The 21,072-nt window shown below is 42.4% G+C and overlaps 1 protein-coding gene across 2 annotated transcripts in view; it reads right to left on the bottom strand.

The window, feature by feature from the left end:
* Positions 1–20,730, bottom strand: part of LOC136373268 (E3 ubiquitin-protein ligase KCMF1-like) — a 124,462-nt gene extending 103,732 nt beyond the window's left edge. For both annotated transcript variants that reach the window (XM_066338174.1, XM_066338175.1), the window contains exon 1: positions 20,576–20,730. In XM_066338174.1, the coding sequence (XP_066194271.1) occupies positions 20,576–20,591 (16 nt within the window). In that variant the 5' untranslated portion in view covers positions 20,592–20,730. The remainder of the gene's footprint in view (positions 1–20,575) is intronic.
* Positions 20,731–21,072: the final 342 nt, after the last annotated feature.

The raw sequence follows: 21,072 nt of genomic DNA, 5'->3' as shown, positions 1-21,072 counted from the left end.
CCCCTGGCTTTGCTAAATGTTAAAACCCAACCACATATGGAGACTGGGCTATCTCCTTTTGAGATGCTTTATGGAATGCCCTATGAGCATGGAATGCTGGTGGGTCATCCCAAGATAGAGGATAACCAAATACAGCCTTACCTTATAGCTATTAACAAGAACCTCCAGGAACTCCGGAGACATGGACTTGTAACACAGAGCACCTCCTTTGGATTTGCCATACACAAAATACAACCAGGAGACAAGGTGCTAATAAAAACTTGGAAGGAGGTCCCTTTAACACCTCACTGGGAAGGTCTTTTTCTAGTCCTTTTAATCACAGACACTGCAGTTCAAACCGCTGAAGAAGGTGAACCCATACTTCTAGGATGAAGAAGATCATATGCAGGGAGGAGAAACCTGAGTGGAAAGTGACTTCTTCCCCAGGAGACCTGAGGATAAGGCTTCATCAGCGCACCAAATAACCAAAGGAAACACAATAAGTTGTTTACAACCAGGATGTCCATGCTATCCATATATTCATTTTAAATGTGGTTATTGTTGTGAAATCTGGGTTGTCCATTGTGTAAGGGGATATAAACCCAGGAGTTTGTGTAAAAAGTGTTTGGAGGATGAACTAACCCTGACTGACCGTATCTTATTAATCGCTACAGACTTGGGTCTACTGGAGTTAGATTCTCCAGAGTGGTTTTACATATATCAAAAGGGGGTAAAGGGAAAATTGGAATCGAAAGCACAAGTCCTAGCAGTCAAGTGCCAAAGGTCAAATAAAGTGCCCTGTATCACTGATACAGTAAAGTTATCCAGGTGGGGCACCTTTAAGAAGAGGTATACAGCTCAGTCCAATTATGGAACCCCTGAAGAATACCTCTGCTGCTGAGAAGATGGTTTACCCCGCCACGCCACTGGTTGCAACCCAGTGGGTGCAGGCAAAGGCAGAGGAGTACACCTGTGGGGGGGAATCCTGACCGTCCTAAACCTAGTTGTGTGCCAAATGGTTGGCCTGCCTTTGGAGAATCAGCTCAGCACTGAGAGGCAGAGCCCAGTGAATGACTGTTAAGTGTGCTTGAGAACTATCCTGGAGAGACCAGCAACAACTAAAAATTATGGCATACCAAGCCAAACATAATTGCAAGAATGACTAAGAAAATGGGTATTGCACCTAAAATGGCACTCAGTTTAATGTGTCAATTGGAAGGCTTTGCCACAGCACAAGAGCGATGCCTAAGAATGAGCAGTCAGTTACCATCTGAAAGGGGAGAAACCTTAACCTATGCAGTATATAAATGGGATACAGAGAGGATACCTGCTATCCCTGTTTGTAACCAGTCTAATCGTTCAGTGTGGATTTGAGGTAGGAAGGAATCTACTTTTCAAATTAACAAATTGTGTTATGATAGTAATCAGCTAGAAATGTGTGGGATAAATGGAAGGACTCACTGGGTAAGGAAGAATTTAAAATATAATAAGTCATCCCTTAATAATGAGACTGTCATACTGGATCTCCTAAAATGATGAGAGGGTATGTTTAAAAAAAACCCTTTTTGCTTTTTGAAAAATGAAGAGGGATTGCATCCAGAGACAAGGCTAATAAAGGTGGCTCAAGAGGTAAAAGACAGGGATTAGAAGCAAAAAAGAAAAGAGTGGAACAGGAGAGATTAAAACAAACAAACAAACAAAAACACTTTGAGTGAGCAGTATGAACAACTGGAGAAACAGTATCGTGATTAGGGTTTGCTTGCTACAGGTGAAAACTTGCTTATAAAGTTAATGCAAGAGATAGCCACTGAATTTGGTTTATCAAATTGCTGGATCTGTGAGGGACTAAAATCAGCTGAAAAATGGCCTCGGAAAGGGGAGAGTCTAACTCCGGAGCAACTCTTAAAATGGGACAATGCCCAAATATCAAAAACAATGTTACAGCCAGAAGGGTGGATTTTGGATCAGAGAGTAACTGGAACACTCTGCATCAGCAGAGAAGGCAGGGAATATACTGAAGTAGTAGGATATACTTCCTGCACGTCCACCTTAGCTGTAAATTCAGATAACAAAACCAAGGTTTGGCAGCCTGAACCTACGATTAGTTATTGGAGTAAAAATAAAGGACAAAATTGTGATTAGATCGAAAAATTTGACTCTGTTGGCATAAAGGCTCCGGGGTTAACCCTTACCAATCCTTAGACAACTTGAGAGAATACTGGAAGGACCCAGGAGTCACTAATAGTAAATGGAAAGCTCCAGGGGGGATATACTGGATATGTGGGAAAAAGGCATACAGTGAATTACCCCACAAATGGAAAGGGTCATGTATTTTAGGTATGATCAGACCCTCCTTCTTTACATTAACTCGATCAGAGAGTAATTTGCTAGGTGCACCACTGTTTGAAACTTTGCAAAGAGAAAGAAGAGAACTAAAGCAAGAATTACCTATGGCTGGTGGACATCATAAATGGGGAAATGAGGACTGGCCGGCAGAAAGGATAATAGAATATTATGGCCCTGCAACTTGGGCCCAGGATGGAAGTTGGGGATACTGTACCCCAATTTATTTGCTAAATAGATTGATTCGACTTCAGGCTATGGTAGAAATTGCATCAAACCATACCTCCGATGCTCTAGAACTCCTAGCTAAACAACACACTCAAATGCGGGTCTTTGTCTATCAAAATTGAATAGCTTTAGACTATCTGTTAAATGAAGAAGGGGGAGTTTGTTGCAGGAGTGAAGACAGGGTGAGCAATTCCAGACTGAGTCCTAAGGCCTATGGGCCTCTATTGTTACCAAAATATCAGAAAATCATATAGCAGTAGTTATGCTAAGGCTTCTTGGCTAGCATTAGGGCACAAGGCCTTGGGAAAGTAGCCTGGGAAGGTGCTGGGTCTGTGGAAACAATAATCAAAGGGATTAGCAAAGCATGAAGAACATGCTGTAAGGGAAAACCATCTTAAAGATAAAGTTTGAAATATCACTAGGAGGGGGTCTAGTGACGGGGGAAGGTAAATTTTGGTAATTAACCTAAAGTTTTAAATAAGACAAGCATGTAGAATTTATTACTTTAGAAGTCTGTTACCTAGTAGCTGAACGTCATTGCTTTATCAAAATTTTTTTTCTGTTTGTAATCTTTGTAAAAAGGTATAAAAACCTGAGTCTTGATGAGGGTCTTTGGGAATCCTGATTTAGGACGTTGGTCCCCAGGTCCCCGGGCCCCAAATAAAGCACGACATAAACTGACTCCTTGTTAGTTTGTGTTTTAACTTCGTTCCGGGCAACAGTTTTCTGGCGACCGCGGCAGGACTCCGAAGGCTGCTGGGGCGGTTCGCGAGCTGATCAACTCCATGCCGGCACCAGGTGATTTCTGGGGAGACATCAACCCGTGCCCGACCCCGCGCCTGACGGACGACTGTGAGGTAAGCCCGACAAGTGCTTTATTCCTCTAAATAAGGGTGTTGCCCTATAAGACGGGAGAGTAAATTCCCGCAGGGCTGGGTAAAAAGACGTCTGTGGTTGTGGTAAAAGCCTAGGCGCTGGCCGTAAGACACGGCAAGGAAGCTGTGCAGGACCAGCACTTGCCGCTCGTAGTGACGAGAAAAGGCAAGAATTGGTGGAATTGGTGGAATAATCAAGTTGTGTGAGTGAGATAATAAAATTGTGAGTGAGTGTTTGTTGATTAAGTGTGTCATGATGCCGTTTAAAAATTTCAAAGCATTGGCGTCCGTAGGTATGGAGATCCCCGATGATTCTCCACTTGGATGCTTGCTGAAAAATTGGAAAGTGGGTAATTTTGGGCAAGAACTGTGCAAAAAGAAATTAATGGACTATTGTAATTACGTTTGGCCACAATATGAGACTGGGGGAATGCAATGGCCCCGGAATGGTACTTTGAATTCTGATATTATTACTCCTTTGATGCACTTTTTGCGGAATAATGAGAAATGGGATGAGATACCGTATTTGGATTTGTTTTATTATTTGCAAGGAAAGCCGGAGTGGCAGAAAGAGTGTGGTTTGTTGGTGTTGAATGTTACTGCAGATGACAAATGTTTAGGTTGTAAAAGCAGGGAAAATTGTAAGTGCTGTTCTGTCACATTCAAAGAACCTGAGGAGGATGTTTCAATGCTGGTAGCACCCAGTGCTCCTCCTCTGGAATCCTCAGACGAGGGAGATTCAGAGGAAGAGGACGGTAGAGAGAAAATGAGGGAAAAGGAAAAGCCTAGAACTCCTTTATCGGAAAGGACCAGGAGAGGTCGGGTAGGAGGGAAAGGGGGGAGGATGGTACAACCCTCTTTGATGGCTCCTTTGCGAGAAGCGGTAGGACCGCAGGGGGACAGGATAATGGTAAAAGTGCCCTTTTCCCCGAATGATTTATTGGAAACAATCAGCTGGTTCGTATCGCGAGGACCCGGATCGGGTCGCACGAGTGGTAAAAATGGTTATAAAGACTCAAAACCCTGACTGGAATGATTTGCAGGTATTGTTAGATACAGTTATGGACTCCACTGAAAAAGAAATGGTATTTAGAGTAATGTCTGAAAAGGCTCGGGAAATGCTACGATTGCGAGTAGCAGATGGCACTTTAAATGATTTAGTGCCCAGGGAGGATCCGGAGTGGGATCCCAATTCGACCGGAGGATACCAGAGGTTGAAGGCTTACCAGGAATTATTGATTGAAGGGGTACAGGCGGGGATCCCAAAAACATTAAATTGGTCAAAGTTGTATTCGGTGCGGCAGGAAAAGAACGAGTCCCCATCGGCTTTCCTGGAACGGTTGAAAGAGGTTGCTAGGCGATTTACTAATTTAGAAGTAGAGGAGGAATCAGGGAAGTTACAGCTGGCATTGATATTCATAGGACAGTCACAGGAGGATATAAGGAAGAAATTACAAAAGTTGGAAGGGGAAGAAACTCGGAATTTGGAGAAATTGTTGGAAGTGGCGTGGAAGCTGTATAATAATCGTGAAAAGGAAACTGCTAAAAGACAGCAAGCTAGCATGTTGGCTGTGTTGCAGCAAGCTGCTGAAGGAACTTTCCGAGGGAGAGGAAGAGGCCGTGGTAGGGGCAGAAGAGGAATGGGTATGGTGGCAAATGGTGGGAGAGGGGGATTTGGAATGGCAGGGCAGACTGGGGGACGATCGAGACTGGGATTTGACCAGTGTGCCCTATGCAAAAATCAAGGACATTGGAAGAAATGAATGCCCCCTTAATGGAGGTATGGGAGATAACGGGGTGGTGTCCATGGGGAGTCCGGGCCAACTGAGTGACGGGAGTCCTTTCCAAAGAGGACCGCAAGGTGTCGCTCCAGCCTTTATGATGGGAAGCTATCAGAACCAAAGCTGACTAGACCGAGATTTAAAGGTGATTCTGGAAATAGAGGGGGAACCACTGGAATTTCGGGTAGATACGGGAGCCACATACTCAGCTATAAACACACAGGTCGGGCCATTAAGTGATTCTAAAATCCAAGTGGTTGGGGTAACAGGTCAAATAGAAGAACGACCATTTTTGCGACCTGTGGACATTAAATTTGGGGGGAAAGAATTTGACCACCAGTTTTTGTATATGCCCAATAGCCCTGAATCTTTATTAGGAAGGGACTTGCTGTCTGTGTTGCAAGCAAAAATAACATTTGAAAAAGGAAGGGCGAAATTAGAAATACCAGAAGAAAACATATCTAAACTGTTTTTGGTTAGGGAAGTGGAGTCAGTAGAAGTCCCCAAAGAAATAGAGTTGGCTGTGGTCCCCTGGGTATGGGAAACAGGTATTCCGGGAAAATCTAAGGCTGCACAACCAGTAGTAGTGGAATTAAAAGAAGGAGCCAGCCCAGTAAGAATAAAGCAATATCCTTTAAAATTGGAAGCAAAGAAAGGAGTGGCCCCGATGATATCCCAATTCCTGACCATAGGTATTTTGCAGGAATGTGAATCTGAGTTTAATACTCCCATTTTCCCAGTAAGAAAACCAAATGGTAAATATAGGTTAGTCCAGGATCTAAGGGCCATTAATAATATCACTAAGGACATTCATCCAGTGGTGGCTAATCCTTATACCTTGTTAACATCTGTGTCAGAAAAATTTCAGTGGTTCTCAGTAATTGATTTAAAGGACGCGTTCTTCTGCATCCCTTTGGCATTTCAAAGCAGGAAATATTTTGCTTTCGAGTGGGAAGACCCAGAGACAGGGAGGAAGAAACAACTCACTTGGTGTCGTCTGCCTCAAGGATTCAAAAACTCACCTACAATATTTGGGAATCAATTGGCTCGGGAATTAGAAGAATGGAAGACAACACAGGTAAAGGAGTCACCTTTCTCATTTGTGATTTTGCAATATGTAGATGATATTTTTCTTGCTACTGCAGATAAGGAGATTTGTTTGAAGTTGACCATCGATCTGCTGAACATGCTAGGTCAGGCTGGATACCGGGTGTCCAAAGAAAAAGCGCAACTGGTAAGATCACAAGTTATCTACTTAGGATGTGAAATTTCTCAAGGAGTGCGTAAGTTGGGGGTCAATCGAATTCAGACTATCTGTGCTATCCCGACCCCACGAAATCATCAAGAATTGAGGTCATTCTTGGGAATGGTGGGGTGGTGCAGGTTGTGGATCCCTGATTTTGGATTAAAGGCCAAACCTCTCTACGAGGCTGTGAAAAATCCCGAACTGAAATGGGGCAAGATTGAGGAAAAAGCATTCCAGGCCCTCAAACAGGCACTGAGAGAAGCTCCGGCACTGGGATTGCCTGACCTCAATAAAGATTTTCAACTCTATGTGACCGAGAGGCAGAAATTGGCATTGGGAGTGCTCACCCAAAAATTGGGATCATGGAAACGCCCGGTAGGATACTTTTCCAAACAATTGGACTCAGTTAGTGCTGGATGGCCAGGATGCTTGAGAGCAGTGGCCGCAACAGTACTACTGATACAAGAAGCCAGAAAATTAACTCTTGGAAGAAAAATGGAGGTATACGTTCCCCATATGGTGTTGACTGTTTTAGAACAAAAAGGGGGGCATTGGTTATCCTCAAGCCGGATGTTACAATACCAGGCATTGCTGAGAGAGCAAGATGATATTGAACTAAAATCGACTAATCATCTTAACCCAGCAGAATTCTTAAGAGCAGAAGAGGAAACTGGAGAACTGGCACATGACTGTGTGGAAGTCATTGAGCAAGTATATGCCAGCCGAAAGGACTTAAAAGATGAGCCCTTGGAGAATCCCGATTGGGAACTGTTCACGGACGGATCAAGCTTTATGGAGAATGGAACCAGGTATGCTGGGTATGCGGTGGTCACCTTGCAACAAGTGATAGAGGCCAAAGTTTTGCCTCCTGGGACCTCGGCCCAGAAGGCTGAAGTCTGGGCCCTAACACGTGCTCTCATATTAAGTCAAGGGAAGAGGGTAAACATATGGACAGATTCTAAATACGCCTTTGGGGTGGTACATGTTCATGGTGCCCTTTGGAAAGAGAGGGGCCTGCTGAATTCCCAAGGATCATTAATTAAACACCGGGAAGAAGTAAAAGCTCTTTTAGAACCTATCCATAAGCCACAGGCTGTTGCTGTGATGCATGTGAGAGGACACCGAAACGAGGAAGGGAAAGCATTCCAAGGGAACCAGTTGGCAGACCGGACGGCCAAGCAGGCAGCCCGAGAGGTATGGACTCAGTTGGTATTACTGCCCACACGAATCAATCCAGCCACATCGTTTATGGATCAACGACCCCTTTACTCGCCAGATGATGAAAAATTGGCAGCATTTGTTCAAGCTCGGAAAAATTTAAGAGGATGGTATGTAACTTCTACTGGACAGGTGGTACTGCCTCAGAGGATCATGAAAACAGTTTTGGAAATAGAACATAATAAATGCCATTGGGGAGCAGAGGCGCTGACAAAATTTTTGAAAAATGAGATAATCTCTAACCAGATGCTAACAATGGCTAAAAGGATCAATGCTATGTGCCCTTTGTGTATTAAGAACAATCCAGTGGTAAGAAAACAGGTGCAAATGGGTAAAATACAAATTGGACCACAGCCTGGAGACTATTGGCAAGTAGACTTTTCTGAGTTACCTAAAGCACAGGGGTATAAATATTTGTTGGTTTATGTGTGTACCTTTTCGGGATGGCCAGAAGCTTTCCCTTGCAGAACAAATCAGGCTAAAGAAGTAGTTAAAACGTTATTGAGAGAAATAATCCCTAGATTTGGGGTGCCATTAGGGCTATCATCAGACAGGGGTCCTCATTTTGTGGCAGGAATTGTGCAGGAGATAGCTAGGATGTTGGGAATCATGTGGAACTTACATACTCCATGGAGGCCTCAATCGAGTGGACAGGTAGAGAGGATGAATCAGACACTAAAAGGGCAGATCAAGAAAATATGCCAGGAGGCCAAAATCCAGTGGCCACAAGCTTTACCACTGGCCCTACTAAGAATAAGAATCAAACCGAGGGAGAAGGTTGGTGTAAGCCCATACGAGATTCTGTATGGCAAACCTTACCATGCATCCACCTATCAGGGAAACCCTCATTTGGTAGGAGATCAAGTGCTGATGAACTATGTGCTGTCACTAAACAAAACTCTTACAGCCATCCGAGGAGCTCTGCAGTGGAACCGCCCATTGCCGTTGGAAAATCCCGTTCACGACATTGTTCCCGGAGATCAGGTGTATGTGAAGAATTGGAACGCTGAGCCATTAAAAGAAACATGGGACGGTCCTCACCAGGTGATAATGACAACTTACACCGCAGTGAAGGTCGAAGGGATCGACAGTTGGATACACTATACCCGTGTAAAGAAGGCCCCGTCGAAATGGAAGGTGCAACCGCTATCTGCTACCCGAATGGTGTTCAGAGCAAAGCACTGATGACTGTGTTTTTGTATATTGCATATCTGTCAAATGCTTTTGTGGTAGTGGATGTTCCTGAGCCTTTGGTGGTAATACCTGAAAATGCTACTCTGAAATTAACGTGTCTATTTTCTGACAATCAGGGAGCTGGATTCACTGACATAATTGCCGGATGGAGACGATCAGGAAAGGTAATAAAGGACGGAGTCACAAAATTTTGGGACGAGAATCAGCAAAGAGGAAATACTACCCTTCAAATACCTGGCATTCAGAGACATCAAGGTGGTCCATTTGCTTGTATCGTTTGGATAAGAAACAGTTTTGCATATGGGGATTTTGAAGTAAAGGTTTTGGCTGAGGATGAGGCAGCAGTCGGAGATTACCCGATATCAGTAATACCTGTAAGTACCCGAGTAGATATATGGGATGGCCCTCCGTTGCGGATAAGCTGTATGTTCAGGTTAGAAAAGATTTGTAGGTGGAAGATACAGGTCAAATGGTGGAAACAGAATCAAGAACAAGGATGGGAAAGTCAAACAAAAGAGACAAGCTGGTGGTTGGAAGGAATGACAGGAAAGGGATGGTTGAATATCACTAATCCTCGAATAGGGGAGACAGAAGAACAATATTTGTGTGTAGTGTCCTGTGGGACTAATGGAAATTATGGGTTAAGGAAAGTGGAAGCCAGACCACATACAAATGTAGGGATACGCCCTCAACATAGTGTCTATAAAGCTGTCAGAGGGAGAGATGTCATTCTCAGTTGTAACTTGGAATCGGGAAGAAAGTTTTCAGATTACGGATGGTGGTTCAAGAGAAATTTGGTTTCTGGGGAAAAATACAAACTACAGGAAAGACCGGAGTTGTTGACTCTGACTATCAAGGATGTGCGAGGGGGGTAGATGAAGGAAATTACATTTGTTGGATAGCCCATGATGAATGGTGGGGGATGGGGACAATAACGGTGTCTATCTGGGAGACGGAGACAAGAGTGACTAGACAAACACCAGAAATTGACCATTTAGTCAGAAGTGCTGATCAGGAAAATTTGGTGGTAGGACTCATAAGGGATTTTGGTCAAATTCAGAATGTAACAACCATTACGGCTTGTCTACCTTTACCACACGCTGCTGGAGATCCTATACCATGGGGAGTAATCCCTGTGACGAATATGCCGACCATGGTAAAGAACGGGACCCAGGAATGTAGGAATGAATTACACAATCGAACTAAAACGGTAGAACGGCTGATGGTGGTTCAGAAACAGTGGTCAACTCCAGGACAACGTGCAGATTGTAAAGCACTTCCAAATTCGATTTTTACAAAGATAGGTAGATTTAAGGACGTGGGATGGTGTGAATATGATGAGATCCGGAAAACTGATCAATCTATTGTAGAGCATTATTATGAGATGGTATGTCAAGAAAATAAAGTTCAGTGGGAAAATTGGCAGGCCATTTGGGGACCAAGCTTACTGGAGACATATAGTTACTTAGGGGACATAGGATGGTGTATAGAATGGAAAGGTTTGAAAAATCAAACTCATGGGAGGGTCGTAAGGGGAGACTCGGCTCATCGGAAAGGGAAGGAGCAATTAGGGAATTGGAACTGCACACAAGTGTTTACATGTGATAGTCCAGAAAACCAAATCGGATTAGTACCGGTGTTAATATTATTGAAATGGGGATGTGAATGTCGAGGATATAACCATACTATTAAAGGAACCTTAAAAGGGACAAATCAATTGGATTGCAAAAATACAATGGTTAGGAGCCCAGGGAATTTAGTTTGGATTATGGGACACGGACAATGGACTACTCACATGCCCATAGATGGTCCTGTCACTCAGATAACCTTAGGGGGTACCTACTTTATGTCCATTTTGGAGACAGTCAAAATTAACAAGTGAGGAAATGAAAGGACGGACCCGACGAGAAACCGGAGATGAGTTAGGTCCTGAGGATGAGTGGCATGAACCATCAGGAGGAGTAAAATTCGGGTGGGTATTGGAATCTTTGTTTGCCCAAATTTCAACTTATCGTAATAGGGAAATGTTATATAAGTTAATGGGACAAACCGAAAGATTGGCTGCAGTCACAAAAAAAGGATTCAAGGATTTTAATTTGCAGTTACAGGCAACCACGAGGATGACAGTACAGAATCGTATGGCATTGGATATGATATTACTCAAGGAACATGGGGTGTGTGGGTATTTGAAGGGTAAGGATGACCATTGCTGTATACACATCCCAAATGTGACTACCGAAGTAGAGAGGGATATTAGCCAATTAGACCAAATTGAATCAAAAGTCCAGGAGGTAGAGAAGGAAGCAGAACATAATTGGGTTGGAGCTTTATTTAGCTCATTTGGAATCCAGATCTCTGGTTGGATCTCTTCAGTGATACAATATATGATCATGATTGTAATAATCATTATTGTAGTAGTAATCTCATACAGGTGCCTTCTGGGAATGATTATCCGGGAAGGAACTCATACCCGGAAGATCATGAAAGCAGTAACCCGAAGTGAAGTAATGGCTCCAACTTCTAGAAGAACTGCTCCCCTGCCGTATGTTGAAACCACAACTTGAAGAATTGAGCATCCTTGCAAAGAAGATTTTTGAAGAATGCTCAAAAGGGGGGAAATGTTACCAAAATATCAGAAAATCATATAGCAGTAGTTATGCTAAGGCTTCTTGGCTAGCATTAGGGCACTAGGCCTTGGGAAAGTAGCCTGGGAATGTGCTGGGTCTGTGGAAACAATAATCAAAGGGATTAGCAAAGCATGAAGAACATGCTGAAAGGGAAAACCGTCTTAAAGATAAAGTTTGAAATATTACTAGGAGGGGGTCTAGTGACGGGGGAAGGTAAATTTTGGTAATTAACCTATAGTTTTAAATAAGACAAGCATGTAGAATTTATTACTTTAGAAGTCTGTTACCTAGTAGCTGAACATCATTGCTTTATCAAAATTTTTTTTCTGTTTGTAATCTTTGTAAAAAGGTATAAAAACCTGAGTCTTGATGAGGGTCTTTGGGAATCCTGATTTGGGACGTTGGTCCCCAGGTCCCCGGGCCCCAAATAAAGCACGACATAAACTGACTCCTTGTTAGTTTGTGTTTTAACTTCGTTCCGGGCAACACTATGACACAGGAAAAATTCCCAGTTGTGGCGCAGTAAAAATTCCCTTCTGACATTAAGGTGTTCCAGGCAATAATGAGGTTTGATATGCAGAATTGTAGCTCTGATACTTTAACCACCTTAAGACCAAGACTGTTTACATACTTTGTGTGACCTGTAATGTCAACTAAGTTGTGAGTGTATAAAAGTCACTGCTGAAAACAATAAAGGAGAGTGTGACATGATAACCACATTGGCTCGGCATGTTGACTGCTCTGTCCAGCCTCCTATTAATTAGGGACCCCCCTTTGTTACAGGAGTTTGTGGAAAATGTAATGAATCTGAATGTTATATTGAAATTAATGACTATAGGGAAACCATTAGAGGACTTGCAGCAGAAATTAAAAAGGTAGCTCATGTCCCAGTACAAAAATGGAAGTCTATACTCCAGGCTTCCTGGTAGGATCAACTATTTGGAACAGGAGCTTGGTGGAAGGATGTAGCATTTTTCATTCTTTGCTCAGTAGCTGGAATTAATATTCCTGCCTTGCTTAATACTGTGCTTCATCCACCTGATACATTTAGTGGTACAAGGTATGCAACTAGCAGCCCTACCCACAGATCCAGAGATGGCCACAGGAAAATTAGGCCAAACCACCAAATTATTAAAACGGAATAAGAAAGAGGGAATGAGTAAAGCAGCTGAAGCTTTAGCTAAATTTGAAGCTAGGGTGAAGGAAGAACAGAAGGACTATGAAAGATACTGTGAAACAATAAGTGAGGACTGGGAAGACTAAAAGAAGCTTTGAAAATGAACTAGAAACATTATTCAGATTGAAAAGTTGGTAAGAAGGTTTTTTTGCAATTGGCACTGGGTGAAGGGTAATTTAAAGTTATATTTTTATATGAATATTACACTGTGTGAGAGGTAACTTAAAAAGGGATAATTGGTTGTTAAACTTAAAAATCTTATAGCCTTTTGATTTTTTTTTTAAGAGATAAATGTGCAGGTTCACAAATTAATATGTTTATGTAGAAGGGGAGGGACTGTTATAAGTATGGGAGAATTATTTCGTGTTTTATAGAAATATATGGTATTGAATCATTTTAATTCCACCAAATAAAAAGTAATCGTGAAACTGCAAGCCTCTGCCGGGAACAGGGGAAGCCACACATTTACAACAGAAAGAAGGGTGGCTCCACCAGGAGATGGGTCCTCTCTGAAGGTGAGATTGTCAATGACCCAGTGATCAACACCTGATGAAAATCTTATCTACATTGGCCTGGGTGTGCATTCCAATACTCCTGTAAATGTAATCAGATGTCCAGCCCTGCCCAGAAAGCTATTCATCGGACCCGGATCGGCAGACAGAGAGAAAAGAAATATGAATATGAAACAATGACTGAGTGGACAATGGGATGAGGCAACCTTCTTTCTGGCTGGAAAAACTGTATATAAACCAGCCCTGCGAAAGCAGACTTTGTGAACTGGGGAGATTCTGTGCGAGAGAGAGAGAGAGGCCGAATCTGCAGTTCACCCAGCATCGATCCCGGGCTCGATGCTGTCTTTTGCTTGTGGCTTTTTCGAATTTCTAATTCACAATATTACTTAATAAAATGACATATTGATGAAATTGGGCTGACCACTTATTACAGAAGTATCTCCGGGAAAGAGATATGACAGCTGAAACACTGAAGAGCAAACAGTTCCAACTTTAAGTTTAGAAAAGTTAGTCTATAAGCTCTTATCTTTTGTATTGAGCTTAATTCAAATGCCATTGTCCTGGTTTTGGCCAGGACAGGGATAATTTTTTTTACAATAGCCAGGAGGGGGTGTGGCCAGGACTCTGAGGCTACCAAGGAGAAAGGGTTCCTTCCTTCCAGTCAAAAAAACTGTGCTGGGAGGGAAAGCTGTCATGCACTGTTTATTGTTTTGAACTCCATGGAAAGCTTTTTTTGGGTTTTTTTTTTTTTTTTTTTTTTTTGCATGTGAATCACTCTCTCTTTTGTATACTTTTGTTATTAGGATTGTTACTATTCCTTCCTTATCTCATTGCTGTTTCCAGTAAATTGTTCTTATCTCAACCCATGATCCTTACCTTTTGTACCTCCAGTTCTCCCCTCAAGCCACCCCCAGGGGGCAGGGGGAAAAGGGAATGGGTAGCAAGCAGCAGTGGTTTTAGTGGGAGTATTAAATTGAGGAGCACCATTCCTAAACCACGACAGCCATTCAAAAGATTCATTTTTGCTCAGTAGATTTATGAGCAATCTGAAATCATCAAATGCCTGTGAGTAAATGCTCACCCTCACAAGAAATGGACCTCCAGTAGTTAGCACCTTCTTTAAAAACATGAGATGCACATAAAATGTGACAATGCCCAAGTGTAAACCAGTAACAAGTGGTGTACCTCAGGGATCTTTATTGGGACCAATATTGTTTAATATCTTCATTAATAACATTGATACTGGGACTGAGTGCACCCTCAATAAGTTTACAGATGACACCAAGCTGAGCATTGCAGTTGATTCCCTAGAGGGAAGGGATGCCACTCAGGAGGACCTTGAAAGGCTTGAGCAGTTGGCCTATGGAATCCTCATGAAGACCAAATGCAAGGTCCTGCACCTAGGTCAGGACAACCCTCAGGATCAATACAGGCTGGGAAATAAATGGATTGAGAGCAGTACTGCAGAGGAGTTGAGGGTACTAGTGGATAAAAAATTGGACATGAGCTAGTAGCATGTGTTTGCAGCTCAAAAAGCCAACTGTATCCTGGGCTGCATCAAAAGAAGCCTGGCCAGTGGGTTAAGGGAAATGATTCTCCCCCTCTGCTCTTGTGAGACCCCACCTGGAGTACTGCATCCAGCTCTGGGGTCCCCAATAAAAGACAGACATGCACCTGTTAGATGAGGTCCAAGAGGGCCACAAGTGTTCAGAGGGCTGAAACATCTCTCCTATGAAGAAAGGCTGAGAGAGTTGGGATAGACTTTATTGTGGTCTTTCAATAGTTAAAGGGGACTTATAAGAAAGACAGAGACTTTTACCAAGGCCTGTAGTGACAGAACAAGGAGCAACAGTTTTGAACTGAAAGCAGGTGGTGAGACACTGGAACAGGTTGCCCAGAGAAGTTGGAAGGTTGCTCCATCCTTGAAGTGTTCAGGGTCAGACTGGATGAAGCTTCGAGCAGCCTGTTCTAGTGAAAGATGTCCCTGCCCATGGCAGGGGGGTTGGACTATGTGATCTTCAAGTTTAAAAACCCTTTCCAACCCAAAGTATTCTTTGATTTGATGCTGCACATAAGATGGTCTCAGCCATGTGCTGTATTCTCACGTTTCCTTTTAAGAATACATGACAGAAACATACAACTCTATCATCCTACTGTTTTACCACACCAAGACAGCACAGTTGACTAGCCTAAGAAATTATGCATACACAAACACAAGCTTGATATTCCATCAATTCATTTCAGAGCAATTTTTAAGAAGGTAGCATTTGGGAAGGTGCTCTAGCCTATAGAGTAAGTCTACCTCTAACACAACTTGCATATACCTATTTCTACTTTAAAGAAACTTTTCAACATCTTAGCCCATGCTGGCTCCTGCAGGAGATCCTAAGCATAAATTGTGTTCCTCCTATGTATTGCCACACGTCATAGCAGTAACCACCTTACAGCATTGGTAATGTTGCTTTGCAGAACACTCATTCAGAAATAGCTTGGCACCTCATACCAGCCTCCTGACAATACCAACAGATGTCCAAAACTTTTTAAATCCTGTATTAGCCTGTCAAAGAAGGGCATGGTAGAGCAAAGGTCCTAGTGTAGCAGTTGTAATATTGACCATAGAATGTATTTTACAAAAATAGTTCAAACTTTTTCAAGTTAGAGCTAAAGAACAGGTCTGCTTTTCTTCTGCACCATTTGCAGAGGCCTTAGAACAACCACAGGTAGAAAACAAAAGGATTCCCAACCCTACTGTTTGTATGCAACTTCTCTAACCTCCTGAACTTTTATTTTTTATTGAACTGTATATCTAATGATTCAAAAGTATTGCCTCATTTGAGCCAAAAGAAACTAAAGCAGCATAGACTACTATAACTGCATTATACAGCTGAGACTCAAGTCCCTACTGTCACAAAAAAAAATGCAGACAGATTCTTGCAGTTTATAGAGGGTTAACACATAATTCTACACAGTTAAAAAACCACCATTTTTTAAAAAAGCATTAATTAATAAAGAGCATTTGAGGAAAGGGAAAAATGTGTTTGGAGCAAATTTAACATGAAATTCAATAGAAGCATCACAAACAGAAGCCATTAGCTGCTGATCTGATACAGTAATTCAGAAAACATCTGTCATAGCACCCCCCAACGAATTATTGGGTTTTGTACCCCCAACCAATCATTATTTCGAACTGCTGTGTTGGGGTTTTTTTAATTCCTGAATAGACTGTCATATTTTTACATATGATTCTCAACAATCCTATCAGAGATGAGCTCCTTATTCCTTATCCCATTCCTTTAGGCAGCTATCTGAAATGTCTATAGCAACACCTACCAATACTAGTTTGACCCATGAGGGTCACAGAACTACTTTAAGAATAGCCTTTACTTATAAGGCACCTATGATAAAGTCAAGTCAGTTTGCAAAAGTGGCCTGCACTCTATACTGACTCCTGGATGGTGGCTAATGCCCTATGGGGGTGGCTACAGAAATGGAAGAGCAGCAATTGGCAATGCAGAGGCAAACCCATCTGGGCTGCTGCATTGTGGCAGGACATCACTGCATGGGTAGAAAATATGACTGAAGGTATATCATGTAGATGCTCACATGCTCAAAAGTCATGCCACTGAAGAACATCAAAACAATGAACAGGTAGATAAGGCTGCCAAGACTGAAATAGCTCAGGTAGACTTGGACTGGGAGCAGAAGGGTGAGCTATTTATAGCCCAATGGACCCATGAAACATCAGGACATCTAGGAAGGGATGCAATATACAGATGGGCTCATGATCAACGGGTGGACCTGACCATAGAGGCCATCATGCAGGTTATTTGTAAATATGAAATGTGCTGCAATCAAGCAAGCCACGAAGAAAGAACAAACCTAATCACTTGAATAAAACCCTCAAGGTACTTTGACATCTTCAAAAAGGGCTCCAACCTTGAACCAAAGACTGTAAAAGGTATGAGTCAAGCAATTGCTTGTACTCACTTCTGAACTCTCAGAAATACTTGTTTCCTATGTCTCATCTGGTCCTCCCCTACATACAAGTCTCCTTCCCTTTACATCCTTGACAAGGCAGAGCACAACAAAGATAATATGTGGCTATTTAATTTCACAGTACATGTGCTCAAAGAGGGCTGAATTAGGTTTCTCTTCGCAATCTAGTTCTGGCACATCCCAACTCCTGAGTACTCAACTTGACAACCTTGCTGTTCTGAACAGCTTCTTGAATGCAGTAACATTTTTCATATCTCACCAATAAACACAGTAGCAGTAAAAACAAGCATGATTATCTACACTGATACCCCACAACCTTTCCCAAGTTGATACCAGTTAAGTAAACACTAAGATACACAAAAAGTTCGGTTTTCCAAATTGCATTTCCTCTCAACAGAAGTTAGTTTCTCTCGCCTTGTGTCACTCATTATTGAGCATTAGCTCTTTCTAAAGTTTCTTGGAAGACCTTCTAATCACCTCAGCTCAAATAACTGCCCTATTTGCAAACATTTCTATCCCACTATTCCCCTTCCTCACATCCTCCACTCTCTGGATAATTTCTCCAGTTCTATACCCATTCCACTTTTGAAGGTATGCAGCAGTCAGTGGCAAAAGGTCAACGGTTAAATTTATTCTCTTTTCCTATCTCCCAACAGGACTTATTTTCTCTCCACAAAGTAAAGAAAGCACCAAGAGACCCTGATAAGTAAGCTTATACCTCCATCAGATACTTATTTAAGAGGCCTGAAACATTGGAATTCCAAGTTCTCCAGCATTTATCTTCTCAAACACACCCTTCCCCATGACAAAACTAATTCTGGCAAAACCAAACCATTTTGACAAAAAAAAAAAAAAAAAAACCAAAAAAAACCACAGAGCAGTGATACAATTTATTAACACGTCTGAAGCTCACTTGTCTCCTATACCTTATCCTTGCAAGAACAACTTCCATCATCTTACAGGTTGAGAACTTTCAGCTAACCACCGACCCTATATCAAGGCAACTTATTCTAATCTTCTAACTAATATAAAATTAACAATGTGTTAAATGAGAAATAAAAGAAAAACATTAAGAAAACTCAAACCAGGTTTCTATAAAATCTATCACAAAAGTACAACTGATGCTGTAGCTTTATCTTTCCAGCTTTGATGAGGTTTTTCCTATCTAATATAGGATATTTATGTCAACAATGTAACATTACCATCAATGGCTTATTAGAAGATAACTATTTTCATTTTTAAAAATCTGCAACTTCAAAGGACACCAATATACCCATTTCCAATTTTTTTACAAAACCATGCTTAACATTATTTCCATATTTAAATTTCTGCTGATAAGACTAAGAAAATATTATTCCCTGCACTACAAAGAAAACATACACCAGGAAAAAAAAAAAAAAACACAGAACCTCTATCAATCAGGAACATATTTTTTTAAATTCTCCTTTAATAAAACATTGCAACATATCATACTACTTTTGTGGCTTTAAACCAGTATAATATGACAAGCCCGCATCCTACTACCCTGCTTTAAATCACATACCATGAATATCTATCACAGCAGCAGTTTACAGAGTACTTTTTCCAACAAAGCCACAAAACCTTTTTATTAGCCTTTATTTTACTTCTTGTTGTTCACATTTGCCTCATTATCTGCATTATCATACTCTTTGGAGGAAAAAAAAAAAAAAAAAAAAAAAAAAAAAGCAACCAACAAGCAGGAAAAAAAAAACAGAACCAAAAACAAAAAAACACCAAACAGAAACACCAACCCCACATACCCCACTAAAAACAAACATACACAATACATCACATCTTAATCAGAAAAGAAACAAGAGGATTTAGTACCTTTACTAGAAAAAAGGGTTAGTAGATTTGGGCAAGTCTGCATGCACACTAACAAAATGCTCTAGCTATACACCAAATAGCCATCATACCAATCCTCCATCTAGAAGTCAGTATTACTCACAAAAATTGAAGTCTTCCAGCACATTGCTTTCAAAACATCAAGATTAAATAAAAATATCTCAATTCCTTTTAAAAATATTATTCTCATAGCTCTAGGAGAATCACAATTATGTATGGAGACAGGTGCTAAATTTAGATCCTAACAGAGCCAAAAATTATCCTCTCAAGATATAAGGTAGAACTTCTACATAATATTTTTATTAGTGTAATTACCAGTAAAAAGGAGTAGAAAACCAAGCAAATTTATTTACACATAACTCCTCTCTACATAAATTCCCTTTTTTCATTTTTCTCTCCATTCTCCTCACTGTTTTATTAATCCTTAACTATCCTCTTCATATACCCATAGCGAAAAAAAATACAAAAAGACCAAAACAAAGAAAAATCCACCAAAAAGAAGTACAAGGACAAACGCACGAAATACTTAGATGATCTCTACAAAAGCTGCTACTAGATTGGCATGTTTCCTCTTTTTAAATACAAAACTTGAAAAGAATATATTACTTCTCAACCTGTCAAAGCTACCAAAATACAAACTACACTTGAACAAGGCAACCTCTTTCCCCCAATCCCAACATCACAGCAAATTACCTGCATAAATTCCTTCTACACCTACCGTGCAACCCCCTCCCCCATCTTCATTATACCCAAGTAAACCACACCCCAATCCACTTCTGGATGTCAGGCCACCCTTCTTGCATCGCCTCCCTCCAAGCACTGCTCTCCCCAAGCCTTATGCCCCACAATCCCTTTTCCTCCTCCTCCATACCCTAAGAAACCTGAGGGTACTTCCCCTTACAGAGAGCATATAATGCCAAGCCCACCTCCTCTTCTGCAGTCCTCCCTTCATATCATGCCATTCAGAACTCCCAGGGCACATTAGCAAGCCACTCTGATGCCCACTCCCCACACACCTTCCTCCTTTCCTCCAAAACAGATTCCTTCAGGCCCACCTCTCAAGCTTATCTTTCAAACAGAGAAGTAAAAGTAAGAGAAGTGAAAATAAACAGCTCTTCTGTCTCCTGCTCTCTATTATCTGCCTCGGACACACTCCTTGTCCGGGAGGAGGCAAGGCCCGAGTCGCGGGCTAGTGAGGAGTGACAGAGACCAGGCCCACTTCAAGCTGTAGTAGGCCCTTCAACCTCAGCAAGCACAGGCCTGACATGCGTACTTAGTGGCGACAGAAAAAGGACTCAGAGCCTACCCATAAAAGTACACGACCACGGCCTCCCCTCCCGCAACACTACAAAGCAACGCTTGGCCGCCGCCTTCCTCCTCCCACCATGGCCACTTTTCGGGACCGACTCCACAGGCCCTGCTCTCAGCGACGGTGCCGCCATATTGACCCACCTCACACAACGGCAAAGCGAGGCCGTACAGGGCTCAAGGACATCCCCCCCTCCCCCCCCACCGCGGTCGTGAGTGTCTCACCTTCATGTCGGGACATCCTAATGTGGAGGCTGCTGCCCAGGCCTGTCCCTAGGCTCCCGCTGGGCTGCTCAGGCGTCGCTTTAGGCCAGGTCCCTCCCGCCTTACGCACTAACCCCCAAACGCGAAGCAAATAAGCAACAAAAAAGGGGGAAAAATAGGGGAACTGGGGGGGGGGGGGGGGGGGGGTGTGAAGCAAAGAGGTATTTGTTTCAACGGCCTCAGCCAGCCAGCCGGCCGGCCGGCCTATCTGTGTTTCTCCACCTCTCTCTCTCTCTTCCTCCCTCCCTCCCTCCCTCCCTCCGGGGGGGGCGGATCCACCAGCAGTGACTTCCCAGGCGCCACGAGGCCCCTCTTCCTCTTCCGCCGCTTTAATCCACAGTCCGCTTCCTGAGTTCCCGCCTCTATTCCCTCTTCTGTTGTCACTGTAAAAACACTGACTGCTCGCACCCCTTAGCTCTTTCCCGCCCTAAGATCAAGGTCTCCCAGTTTCTTTCCTT

The sequence above is a fragment of the Sylvia atricapilla genome, chromosome W, assembly GCF_009819655.1.
Source record: "Sylvia atricapilla isolate bSylAtr1 chromosome W, bSylAtr1.pri, whole genome shotgun sequence".
Taxonomy (NCBI): domain Eukaryota; kingdom Metazoa; phylum Chordata; class Aves; order Passeriformes; family Sylviidae; genus Sylvia; species Sylvia atricapilla.
The sequence above is the reverse complement of the archived record's forward strand: the minus strand, read 5'-3'. Positions and strand labels throughout refer to the sequence as shown.